This window comes from Delphinapterus leucas, chromosome 8, assembly GCF_059928025.1.
Source record: "Delphinapterus leucas isolate spDelLeu-1000000601 "Yukka" chromosome 8, BTC_Dleu_Yukka2, whole genome shotgun sequence".
NCBI lineage: Eukaryota > Metazoa > Chordata > Mammalia > Artiodactyla > Monodontidae > Delphinapterus > Delphinapterus leucas.
In genome coordinates this window covers 102,327,195-102,340,362 of record NC_143136.1, presented here as the reverse complement: position 1 = coordinate 102,340,362, position 13,168 = coordinate 102,327,195, and the positions used below count along the sequence as shown (strand labels likewise).

The 13,168-nt window shown below is 43.0% G+C and overlaps 1 protein-coding gene across 1 annotated transcript in view; it reads left to right on the top strand.

The window, feature by feature from the left end:
* The window catches only part of CLASP1 (cytoplasmic linker associated protein 1), a 266,955-nt gene that overhangs the window by 193,569 nt on the left and 60,218 nt on the right, over positions 1–13,168 (top strand). The window contains exons 25-29 of the mRNA XM_089916904.1: positions 2,856–2,918; positions 5,938–6,041; positions 8,027–8,050; positions 9,297–9,541; positions 11,331–11,394. Of these exons, the coding sequence (XP_089773030.1) occupies positions 2,856–2,918; positions 5,938–6,041; positions 8,027–8,050; positions 9,297–9,541; positions 11,331–11,394 (500 nt within the window). The remainder of the gene's footprint in view (positions 1–2,855; positions 2,919–5,937; positions 6,042–8,026; positions 8,051–9,296; positions 9,542–11,330; positions 11,395–13,168) is intronic.

Sequence of the window (13,168 nt, the reverse complement as noted above, 5' to 3'; positions counted from 1 at the left end):
TCCACTGAAGTGTTTTGGTGACAGCCCGGGTTGTGGACGTGTGTCATTGCTGCTACCACAGCTGGAGCTGTGGCTGCAGACATCTCCCCTTCTCACAAGCTCTGGCACCAGCGCGGTCTTCTGTGTGGTCAGGGCAGGAGTTCACATCATTTCAGCTCAGTTTTTAGACCATGACTTTTTTTTCTTTCTTGTTGGGTTAAATCTGTTCATAAAAGTCCCGTCCAGCAAGAACAGCACCAGTGCCCACATGTCCCTGGCACCGTGCTGAGTGATCAGTGGGCATATAACCCTTGTGGGTCCTGTTCAGCCTCTGGGACTGGTATCGTCATCCCTCTTGTCTGGATGACAAAACCAAGACCTGGGGAGTGGAGGCCACTTCCCCAAGGTCACACGGGTCTGAGTTCAAAGCGTGGCTGTTCCCCTGCCTCACCTGAGGTGTCTTTCATTGGTTCCTCCGAAATGTACTAACTGCTTTCTGAGGCCTCTCCAGGCTCAGGTACAGAGAAAGTGCTTGGCCACGTTTCTGAGTCGGGATTTCCAGGTGTGGCGATGGCACCTGGGAATTCATGGATAAGTCCCAAAGGTTGCTGTGCCCCCTGGGGAGCCTCCTACGCCCTTCGGAGAGTGTGATGTTTCCTTCTTATTCTCATTCACTTTAATGTTCATTTCCTACCCCCGTTATAAGTCAGTGAGATTTTGTATTAGTGCCCCTTTGAATCAACTTATGTAGCCAACCTTCACTTTTTAAAAGAAGAGGACAGAAGTAATTGTTTCAGTGACTACATATTGGGTTTGAGCTTGCATTTTTCTTAAAAAGTTATTTTGGACCATTTTAGTGGTATGAATACATAGTGACAGTGACAGCTTTTAGGTGAGATTAAGGCTCTAGGACTCTGCTGTCAATGAGGCTTTGATGTAAGCGGGTCCACCTTGGATTCCATTGTGGGACGTTCACTTGAGAACGTGACAGAGAACTTGTTACGTGACAGATTTGCTGTAGAATATTCTGTTGCAATAGAACCAAAGTACGACTTTATAAGGAACCTTCAGATCAGGTGTTGCTTAAACATGGTTTCCAGTTTAAACTGTCAGGATACAATACCATTGTGCTTGTACAAGAAATGAATAGTTTGCTTCAGTCTTACAAAGTGTTTTGCCAGTTTCCTTATTTAAGGAAAGTGATTGTTTTGTAATACCTGTTTTAGAGCTTGCCGACTTATTTTTGTGTATCTCGAGGAATTAGGGATTTTCTTTTTCTTTTGCATGCTGGTAAAAATTTGTCCTTACTGACCAGGTAACCTTTGCTGTTCAGTACCCCTTATCCCGCAGATATGCACATTTCACAAGGTGACACGAGCTTAAGTAAATAAGATTGTATTGAAGAGTTTGGGGTTTTGCCATTTCATGACTAAGCATGTAAATGCGGGAGGATTCTGGACCCTGGCACTGCTTAGTGTCACTCTGTGAAACCTATGAACTCTCTGTGCTACAGTCACCGTGCTCTTTCCAAGTAATGATAGAAGCATGGTTTTTTTTTTTTCTTTTTTCTTTTTTTGAGGTAAAGAAAAAGCCACATATTATGTGGCACTCGGGTCAATAAATTCAGGTTTGGACCCAAGCCTGTATTTCGTAATTGTTTCTAAAAGTGATTCTCTCCACACGAGGATGGAGTTTGGTGTATGTTTTCTCAGACTGATGAATTGATGCGATATAATATTACGAGTACTTGCTAGCAAAATAACATTTATTAACCAGCACTGCTGCTGTTAACCACCACGGTTTATTCTGTGCCTGGTAGCGTTTCAGGTGTTTGATGTATAGTCTCTCCTAATTCTCTTAACTCCCAAGAGGAGGGTACCCTTGTTGGCCCCATTTCACAGATGAGGAACTGAGACACAGAGGGGTTTAGTACTTTGCCCGAGGCCCACACAGCTAGTTGTGATCTGACCAGGACTTGCCCCCCATATGTCACAGAGCTGGTGCTCATAACCAGAGGCCTGCAAATGCCTCTCCAAGGAAGGCTGTTAAACTTATTACAGCCAACTTTCCAACAGTTAAAACAGCGAGTTCATTAATCATTGGGATATTTCTGCAACAGAACAGCACACATGTTGACTAGGGAAAATGGAATACAGTTGTTGAGCCCCTTTCTTCTTTTTTAAATTGATTTATATTTTACCTGTGAAGCATGAAGTATTTTATTTCTTTTTTATTGAAGTATAGTTGATGTACAACATTGTGTTAATTTCTGCTGTACAGCAAAGTGATTCAGTTATACATACGAACGTTCTTTTTCATGTTCTTTTCCATGATGGTTTGTCACAGTATATTGAATGGAGTTCCCTGCGCTCCACAGTGGGACCTTGTTGTGTATCCATCCTGTATATGAAAGCCCCCTTTTTGTGACTTCATTCTGTGTCTGTTGAGAGAACGTTGTGTGAACTTCTTCGCTTCTGTTTCTGGTGCATGGTCGCGTGTGCATCGCATCCTGACGGGAGGCGTGACCCATCCTGCTGCTCCGCCCCCTCGGCGCGCCCCTGGCGTCCTTCCCGTGCCCAGTCTGTGGTGGCGACGGTGGCTCCCGGGGGCAGCGTGCACCCGGGGGCAGCGTGCACCCGGGGGCAGCGTGCACCCGGGGGCCGCTGGGTGCACAGGCAGCTCTCCTCCTGCGCCAGCGCCCCGCATGCAGCCCGGGGGTTGGCCCTCGCTGTCCATTCGTACCCAACATCATCTCTTTCCGTGAGGAAACACGGCCACGTTGGGAGCAGCCCCGCGTTCCCTCCGGTCTGTGGCCGCTGCTGTCTCAGGTTCTCGTGTGTTAACCCTGTGGGTGTTGCCGTTCCTTTTACCTGCAGCCTCTCGACGTCATTCCAGGTCCACTAGTGCTCTTGCCACGGCTGACTCTGTTGGGCAGTCAGGTGAACACGTGCTCATGCATGCCATGCCTGTCCACGCTCATTGTCACACGCTCATTGTCACATCTGGTTCCCATCAGTGTCCGCTAGCACTTGGCATGTATGCACCTCATATTTTCTTTCCCCCCACGATGTGCTTCTATTTTTTATTTTAAGTTGTTGAATGTTTATGGTCCTGTTAATAGGCCGTAGATGCTTTGTAGCCAGTTTGACATCATTTTTCCAGTGTTCGTATTTATGTTAAAACAAAACAAAACAAAAGGATAGGGAAGCACTTCTGCCCCTCCTTTCACTCCCTCCCCCAGGAAAACAGCAGCCCCAGATAGGTGTCCTGAAGGGTCCCTCGGAGGAAGTGGGGTATGGACCTCATCCAGCAGAGGCTTTCGCCTCTCAGTCTTAACTCCCAATAAAGTGTCTGTTAATGCTAGTTACTACCATCCGGTTCTAATTACTTGGAGGTACTATTTAGTGACCAGATGTTTCAGATTATAGCAAACCTCATTTCTTATGTATTGAAGGAAATGGATTGTCCTAAAGCATTTATGGAAAAACAAATCACGATTAGGATAATCAAGTCAGGCCAAAGGTAGCCTTTGCAGCCTGCAGAGCCGAGACACTCCATCTCAGCCTCATTGTAACAGTACCCCAAATGCCCTGGTTAGCCTCTGGGGCAGAAAGTGAGCATACAATAATGCATCAATTTGCCGGATTTAACTGGCATCATTTTGATACGCTAATAATCCCTAATGACTGTAGTTTTATCAACTGAGTACAAGGCATAATCTATTAAATCAGACTGTTGATGGTGACAACTGTGACCAATTTACTGAGTTAGTGTCTCTGTTTTTCCTCTAAATGAAGCCACCTATGCATTTTATTATGTATTCTCTGATTAGGATATTCCCCTGAAGATTGTGGGCCAGACTGAGGGCACAGTCATATATATCCATCTCGTGGAAACTGGACAGTACCAGAGAGAACGTAGAGCAGATTTTGGTCTGGCGGAAACAAAAGGCTTATAAATTTTCTTAGGTCCAGACAAACATTTCCCCTTAAGATTTGAAATTCAGTTATCTACGATGTATATCAAATGATCTGCAGTCACTGTGTATGGCAAAGCTGTATGCATCTGGGAAGCACAGAATAATTGCTTTGTTCTTACAGTTTTAATTTTGTGTCTGAAAAATCAGTATTATCCCTGGAGCAAGAATTGCTGGCATGAGACCTACTTTTTTTTTTTTTTTTTTTTTAAGATTCTGTTTTATTTACGTTTATGCTGGGTAATTTTTAAATGGCTTATAACTGAATTACTTTCATTCTGTTACTCATAAATCCCTTACTATCTACCCTTTTTTAATGGAAAAAAAAGAGACTTGAACAAAGATCATTTATAAAACTATGTGTATAATAAATCTCAAATTTATAATGTTATTTCAGGTGATGATTTATATTCTAGAGAGAGAGAGAATTGTGGTCTCTTTTTAGTTTATTTGGCACATTAAATCACCTTTTAAACATACACGTAATGGTGAAATTCAGTACGAGCAACAAGTGCATTAAAAAAGGGGATAGTATAACATACAATTTTTGTTTCCCTCTAAAAATTCATAACTATATAGCTTTTGATAGCAGTGTTTAAATCTTTTCCCCCTTTCTGTGGCAGTGGAATGTATAACGTTTCGAAGCTGACAATTTAAAAAAGTTAAATAACACTTCACTTTTAGAGCTCACCAGTTTGTAGATGATGTCTTGTTACCTACCCAAAATTTTAAATATATCATTTTATAGGAAAGATCAATTATGTAAAACCGACATTAGCTTTCTTTTATTTCTTTTTTTTTTTCTAAATGCTTCATTACTAGAATATGGCACATGCAGAGACTTTCCTTGTCCAAACAGTGTCTTATTTGTTAACAAAGAGAAAGCATTTTTAATCTTAACATTTTTCTTCCAAAGGTTTATTATACATTATAAGAACCTTTTACCGGACTGCTTTGTCTTGAGCTGCCACAGCTGTGAGCAGCAAGGCCTCACAAGGGCAGTGAGTCCCAAGCAATCTTAGCACTTCTTAAGGAAGGCTGGTCAGCTTACGTAATGGGACTTTTAAAAGTTAGTCTCTTTGGACTCAGCGCTTTCACTGCCATGGGCCAGGGTTCAATCCCTGGTTGGGGAACTAAGATCCCGCAAGCTGTGCGGCCAAAAAAAATTTAAAAATTTAGTCTTTATTGTCCATGCTTGTTAACAGTCTTAGAATAGTCGTTTGAACTGCTAAAGTTGGAAATTGTTTTGCATTCTGTCCATTCGGTTGACACGTATAAAGATTATCATTTAAAAATCCTTTGAGGGACTCAGGAGAAATTTATATTATCTGAATGATTAATGTTTTGCAGCAAAGATACTAGCTTTTTGTGGTGAAGATTAAAGAATTTTAATAAACTGATTTTTAAATAGCCTTTGGTGACACAGGCATCATGATGAACAAATACGTAACATTAATTGAGCTTAATAACAGTTAAACAGTAGAGACACTAATGAAAATTTGCACAGAGATCAATTTAATACATTTGTTTCAAATTTTAACTTTTTATGACACGTTGCGTTAGAACTTAGAACTCATTGATCAAACCATGAAGCTTTCTAATCAGTTTGACCAAATGTCAGGGCCGCTAGCCTTTAGAGAGAATGCTGTATACATGAAAAGACTACCCTCATGGCCCAGCCACCTTCTATAATAAGGTCCCCGCATGTCTCAACACTTTTCAAAAATAGACTGTCATTAAAGAACCATTTCAGTTGTCAGGATGCTTTTTGGCACGATCGTATTAAATGTGAACACGGTGAACCTCTGCCACTGATAATAAGCAGGTCAGGTGTAGTTGAAACTACAAGTCAGGTGCAGTGAAAATTGACTAGAGATGCTTCCGTCCTCTGTCCAGTAAGTGGGACGAGGCAGGAGCCGTCGCAAAGAAGTGAAAACACGTGAATTAAAGTGACACATCTTTTGCTTTTGTTTTTTAACTAGACCGGTTTGGGCTCGGCCAGGCAGGAAGAATACCTGGCTCTGTGAATGCCATGCGGGTTCTGAGCACCAGTGCGGATCTGGAAGCTGCTGTTGCTGATGCTTTGGTAAGAGGCACGATGTGGGTGGAGTCTCTTTGAATTACTCACCTGCGTTTTTCTGTCTTAACAGGAAGTAGTCTCCAAACCAGGTCACTAAATCATCTTTGACACTCTTTAAACTGTGTAAATTTATATTATTATGCTTTTCTTCTTAAACTGTGAACTCTGTACGTAAGTGAAAACTGGCCTTACAAGACACAGTAGCATCAAGTATGTCTTCTGTGCTCCGCAGTATCAGTGAAGTTGTGATGACATCAGGCTTCTCTGATGTCATTGGGCTTCTTCTTTTCCTTTTTTATCTTTTTTTTTTTTTTTCAGCATTTCCTTTATTCCCTTCTATTGCTTCTGTTGCTTTACAGGCTTTGATGGCATAGCCTAAGCATATCATTGTATAACAGTAGGTCATAGCGTTTGTGGTTTGAAAATCTTGCGTTTATTCCATTTCCCTCACTAGTTGTTCCATATGATTTTATGTTTGTTTGTTTAAATGAGTCCTTAAGTCATTATTTACGGAAACTTTCCCAGATTTTGAGGTCAACTCTGAGGATATGAAGCACTAGTGAAGTATGTTTTTGCACTGTTACAATGTAATATCTAAAAAAGCAACGTAAAGTGATTAGAAGTCCTTAAACTAATGGTTATAGCAAAGAATTCCTAAGTAGAATCAGCTTGTGGTCAAATGGCCTTTTAAAGATGCATTGCAGCTGGTAGTAACACAGCCTCTTGTACTTTCTGGTTTATGTGCTCAGCATTTAAAATAGACATTCTTTAGAACTTCCCGATCTCTGGCCTTGCTTGTACTGTTTTAAGACTTGTTCTCTTCTAATGAACAAAGGTAATAACCCCGCTTTCAGACCCTGAGGTTTTAAATCAAGCCCTGTTTCATCTGATCAAAACTTTATAGCGTGTGGCCACAGTGATCAGAACCCTGAGGTTTTAAATCCAGCCGTGTTTCATCCGATCAAAACTTTCTAGTGTGTGGCTATAGGATCAGACCCTGAGGTTTTAAATCCAGCCGTTTCATCCAGTCAAAACTTTATAGCGTGTGGCCACAGTGATTCCAACTCTCATCCCTCCTGGCCCTCCCTCATTTATTCCTGCTCAGCCAGATTTCTCTGGCAAGCATCTGTGAGCAAGCAGTTTTCCGCTCTCCTCATGGTTTCATGGTGAGGGCTGCCCGGCCAGCTCTGTTCATCAGCCTTGTGTGCAGGAGGGCTTTTTCTGGCAGATAACTGGAGTTCAGGATAATTGCTTTAAGCAGGACTTTGACTAAAGAGTCACGAGGTGGCGCACAATTCTGTGAAGCGGTTCTTCCTTCCAAGTTGCAGCATTTGGAATCTGTTTCTTACTTATTTCGGGACTTGAAGAAGTGGGGGCCAGAGGGGTAAGAAGTGATGGATGCGCAAAGCCCTTCCTCGGTGAGACAGCACTTCGGTGGGGGGGGGGCGGGGGAGGGGTACAGTGCCCAGAGTGCCAGGGGGCAGAGCAGGACTGGAGAGTCTGGGCTTTGCCTTCACCTGACTTGGGCTTTTCTCTGAGCTCCAGCTCCCCTTACACCCCCGCTGCCCTCACTACCACGTTTTGTCCAAACTGCTTGGTCTCTCCAAGTGACCTGCTCCAGAAGAGATAGCGCCGGGATGGTACACAGTCCTTGCTCGCAGAAAAGAAGTCCCGGGGCAGCATCTGTCCTAGGAGCAGGCGACAGAGTTAATAGCGGCATTAGGGATATACCTCAGTGCTATGTGGAGAGTTTCAGCAAAGAATTCCAGCAGATACCGGAAGGTCTCATAAGAGGCGTAGGAGGGTTAGGAAATGCCATTGTGAAAGCGTTCTTTGTTATTCGCTTGACACGAATCGCTTGCTAACCTGTATTTTTGGTTTGCTAAGATATGTTCTGCTGTACACTTTTGTTGCAAGAACGATCCCCACATATGCTTCTGACATAATTCTCTATGCTTTTTCCCCATCCTTCAATATTTTCCTGCCTACAGCTGTTAGGAGACTCCAGGAGCAAGGTACCAGTGCTTTAACTTTTGTTTTATGTTTTTTTTTTTTTCTTTTTTTTCTGTTGAGTATATTTCCTTTAGGAGCTGGTAAAAGCAACAAAAAAAGTAGCATCGTATAGAAATTCTGTTCTGAATTGTGATTTTGTGGAAACTAGTGATGCTGTTGCTAGTGATGGAACTGGTCATCTCTCACATTTGCCTCAGTGTTTTCGAATATCAAGCTCTGCCCCTTTTCCTACTAGCGTTTCATTTTAGTTATTAACCTAGTTTGTGTCTCCTCTTATGTCGTTATTGATTCATGAATGGATACATTCAACATTTTTCTTATCTTAGGAATCTAGTTGATGGGTAAGTGAGATGACCATGTAATTATCATCCTACCAAGGATCCTTTTGAGAGTGAGAGAGGGTGCTGTTAATAATTATGCCGGGACAGTAGGTGGAAGGCAGAGCTGTCCCGGTGTACAAGTCACATTCCTAGAAAATTACATCAGTACAGTTTAAGCCAGTAGCTATTTGTTTTTCTCTTGGACAAACCGTATTTTATAAGTTTTATCTATTTTATGTAGCTGTTGCTAAATTATATAGGGATTTAACTTACAGTTTTATATTCAGAGGTAAGAGAAATGAACGACATGGGTATTCTAGTCTACAGAAGGCCTATTAGTGTGGTAAAACTTTAAGTCCTCAATAAAAATGGTTTAGATCATTTAGGAATCCTTTTATGTAGGACACTGCCACTGACATTGCAGTGTCAGACGTTCTTAAGGAAGCATGACTATTCAAACAAATTTACTCACAGACCATGCTCAGGATAGATTGCTTTTGATTGGGAAGGGGCTGGTGGGCGCTCATACTTAACAGTGCGTCAGGTGCCGAGCCGGGCTGTTGAACATATAATTCCACTTAATCCTGACAACAAGGCTGTGAGAAGGATAATCGTTGTCATCTCAAAGATGGGGAAACTGAAGCAGACAGATGAGGAGGCTTTCTCAAGTCACACAGCCAGTCTGTCTTACTGAGAAGGCCACACACCGCGCTAGAGATCGTGCTCTTTCCTCTCTGCTGTGGGCTGCTCTGCTTGTTACTCACCCTACGTCTGCTTTTCTGTTTTTACTCCCCTCATCTGTAAGCGCAGGGAAAGGGCGGTGCATGCGCCTGTGTGTGTCTACGTTTAGCTCTCTGTCGTTGGTTTTGTTTGGTGAGACTCACGTCACCTGTCCGTGTCTCCCCCGACCCGTCCTTGGATCTGGCAGAAGAAGCCCGTGAGGAGGAGGTATGAGCCGTACGGGATGTATTCCGACGATGACGCCAACAGCGACGCGTCCAGCGTGTGCTCCGAGCGCTCGTACAGCTCCCGGAACGGGGGCATCCCCCACTACCTGCGCCAGACCGAGGATGTGGCCGAGGTACTCAACCACTGCGCCAGCTCCAACTGGTCCGAGCGGAAGGAGGGGCTCCTGGGCCTGCAGAACCTGCTGAAGAGCCAGAGAACACTGAGGTGAGGGCAGGAGGCCAGGCTTGTGAGCTCAGGCTGAGTCCCGTGTTGCCCTCCCGGGGCCTTACCCGGGCTCCCGTCATCTCAGGAGTTCTTAACGGAATTCCAGCCGCTGGGGCAGGCACTAAAGGTGCTGGGAGGGCTAAGTCGTGGTCCTTGCCTTCCGGAGAATTTGAAATATCCGGCAAACACTTTGTAACTGATTAGGTTTAGAAAGCATTTGGTTCCCTATGGCTTACACTTGTCTATTAGGTGTTATTTGAGAAATCTCGGTACAGTTTGCAATTTAGGTCAAAAGTAAAACAGGTCTGCAGGTTGGGACGGTTTATTACACTTTAGAGTCATGGATAAAATGATACCTAAAGTGTTTTGATACACATAGGCGTAGGTATAGTTTATAAATATGCAGAGTAGAGAGATACTCAAATAGGGTACTCTAAAGTACTCTTCAGCTTTAGAACTGATTATTTTTGCTTTTTTTCTTTGTTTCTATATTTCATAAATTTTCTAAAATGAGCGTGTATTACATATACCAAAAATATGTGTTTAGACCATATTTCCTCAAATCTAAGGCACCACTGGCACACCATTATTTTATATCTGAGAAGAAATGCCGCTTATTAAACCATGACAGTACTAATAGGCCATTGCTTATAAGATGAATCTCAAAATTACGGAGATGTTTGAACTACACTATATTATATTCTTCAGGTAACTTTTTTTAAAGCTGTGTGGTGAGACTGGATAAATGTCTCTGGTCATGGATGGCTCCGCAAAGCCATGGGAGCATTGACTGACGAATCACTGGGCTTCAAGCGCGGCTGTCCAGTCAGTCTGGCCCCTGCCTTATTCCTTCCTGCCGCCTTCCCTCCCCACCCCCCGGCCCCCCCTTGTTCTGTTCTGTGCACGCGTCAGGAGAAGTTTTGCCACATGCGCTCTGAAGTGCAGGTCCTCTCTGGTGCGCTAGTGACCTGTCAAAAAACAGAAAAAAGGATTTGCTGTCATCATTCGTCAAGAATCTGCTCAATTCTCGTGGCCCCAGTTTCTTGCTTCTTAGTGTTCACCAAGTATCCATTGAATAATCTCTAGAAATCTGTTGATTAGCGTTGGTCTGATCTAGATTTCATTGTTAGCAATGTTAAAGGATCACCCAACCTGAGAGGGATGATTTGGGGAAGAAGGTGAGTCTTTCTAATGAAACCTTGAAGCAGAAATGGGATTCAGTAGTACAGTTCAGGGTAAGAAAAGTCACAGGGGCACCGACATGAAATGCGTGTTTGCTTTGTCTCAGGCACAGTTGCAGGTAGGGTGTGTTCTTTAATCCTTTTAGCAGCCGCTTGGTTCACTGAAATGGATACAAAGATATCAGAGTACTTTGGCTCTAGCAGAACTGAGATTAAAATCCAGGTCTGTCTGACCCCGAAGCACATGCTTTTCCTAGTTGATCCCATTGCCTTTCATTTGTGGTGGTGGAAACACACCGGCAACGAGGTGAGCAGGATGTGGCTCATGGCTTTGCCACGCCCACATGTGTGAACTCAGGTGATCACGCTCTGAGATTCAGTTTCATTTTAGAATCAGAGCAAGACGATCGTGACTTTTTTATTCCTGTGCAGTTCCATCATAAATTAAAATTTAGATAATTGATTTGTGAAGAAAGGACTTTGTTATATAAAAATTATATAAAGCTTATGTAGTGGAATGAAATAAAAGGATTTCGAGAAGCTGTAACTAATTTCAGTATTGGCTTATTAAATATTAAATTTATTTATTTCTATTTTGTTTCCTCTAGTCGGGTGGAGTTGAAAAGATTGTGTGAGATTTTCACCCGAATGTTTGCTGACCCTCACAGCAAGGTAAGGTCTGGGGAACCTGCCCACTTGTGTACCTCTCTGCATGTCTGCGCGGGCCGCACGATACACGACTTCAGAGTGGGGTACCAGCCCCGCAGCACAGTGCAGACCTTACAGACTGAACCCCAATTTCAGCAATAGTTTGTTATGGCTTCTGAAAACGGAATTCTTAGAAACTTCCAATGTCCATACAACATCAAGTTAAATAAAGTGTGTTTCAAGTAAGGGTTACCGTGGAGAGAATGAGATGTAGTCTTTTACTTATTCAGCAAATATTTTCACATACTTAGCCAAATGGTGGGCTGGGTGCTAGGATGTAACAGTGTGTTAGAATATAATGCCTTCCTGAAAAAAGTTACAGTAGTGAAGAAAATAATCAAGTTATGTAATTTTTTTTGGGGGGGGTACCCATGTAGAATTTGTCTATATGGGACAAGATAGAAAATTGGAAGCATTTATAAAATGGATTTACTGAAGAACCACATTAAGTATTTCTCCAGACACCAATAGAATTGCCGCCTCTAAGTATTTGCTGAATGGTGGTCGCTTAGCTGGTGCCTACACCTCCTGGGGACCGGAGGAGGACTGCCTTTTGACAAGGACTCCCTGCTGAGGGGAGAGCACCCAGGAGTGAGGGACAGGCCCTTTCTAGGAGTGGAGCTGAGAGCGGGACCCTTGATAAAAGTTCACTTGGAGTCTAGATTGTAAATAAATACCATTTTTGGGGAGGAAGGCTTTGCAGGCTGTTGCTGTTCGATGGTTTTAGAGAAAGAAAAAACAGAGGAATGAAGATATCGGGAAAGTTAAAGTGTAAAGGACAGAAACTAAAGTAGAAATAGAGGGAACCAGAAATCAGCACCAGCAAATCTTAAATGCTTGATGTGCAAGACTTAACTGTCTTACACTATCATTTTCCTAGTAAAAATGGTCTCTTCTAAATAAATCCTCCTGGGAGAAAGAAACCTGTGGTGGCCAGAAAGTCTAGCCAGTTACTGTGATCCCCCTTCTTTTCCTACACTTTCATCCTCACAGGAATTGTCTGTGAAGTGTCAATCATCCATCCATCTGTGCAGTCATTCAGCATTTACTGAGCACCCACTCTGGGCTAGGGATACAGAAAACAACACAGGACCCCTCCCTGCCTTTTGAAGTGCTCACGGGAGCATAGGAGAATGAATGCGGGGTGCTCCTTTTTGGGGCGGGGGCAACAGTTCTCCTCAATATTGGTCTTAAAGCATGTCTTAAAATTCCTGTTATGACCCTCACAGCAAGGTTGACATGATTCAGAGTATTAATAAAATCCAAGAAACGTTGAGTTTAAGGGCCAGGTAAGATATCCAAAGATATAATTATCAAGATTTTCTCTAAGATAGTATTAAAAGCAGTAAGATTTAAAGCATAAGCATAAGATTCATAAGATGTACAGCATAAGGGATATTAGATGGATTTGGACATTGATGAAATTTCTATTACCTGTCACCTCTAGATTGCTGATTCAGAACCAGAATGTGAGGATAAAGAAGGAAATTTGTTTCCATCAGAAGGCTCTTGTACAGTGAGTTTGCAGGTCTCAGTTTAGTAAATATTTGCTAGCTGCCTTTGTGCTAAGCCAGGAAGCCCACAGCTGGGGCTCACTGACTTCTTTCTGAGCTGTCTCACGGGAGACCCCTGGTGGTTAATAGTTGCTGAGCCAGAACCGAGTAGGTCTGCGATAGCTGGGTTGTCCCAGGAGAGCAGGACTCATTTACCAAGTAGGGTGCACAGTGCCACCGCTAAC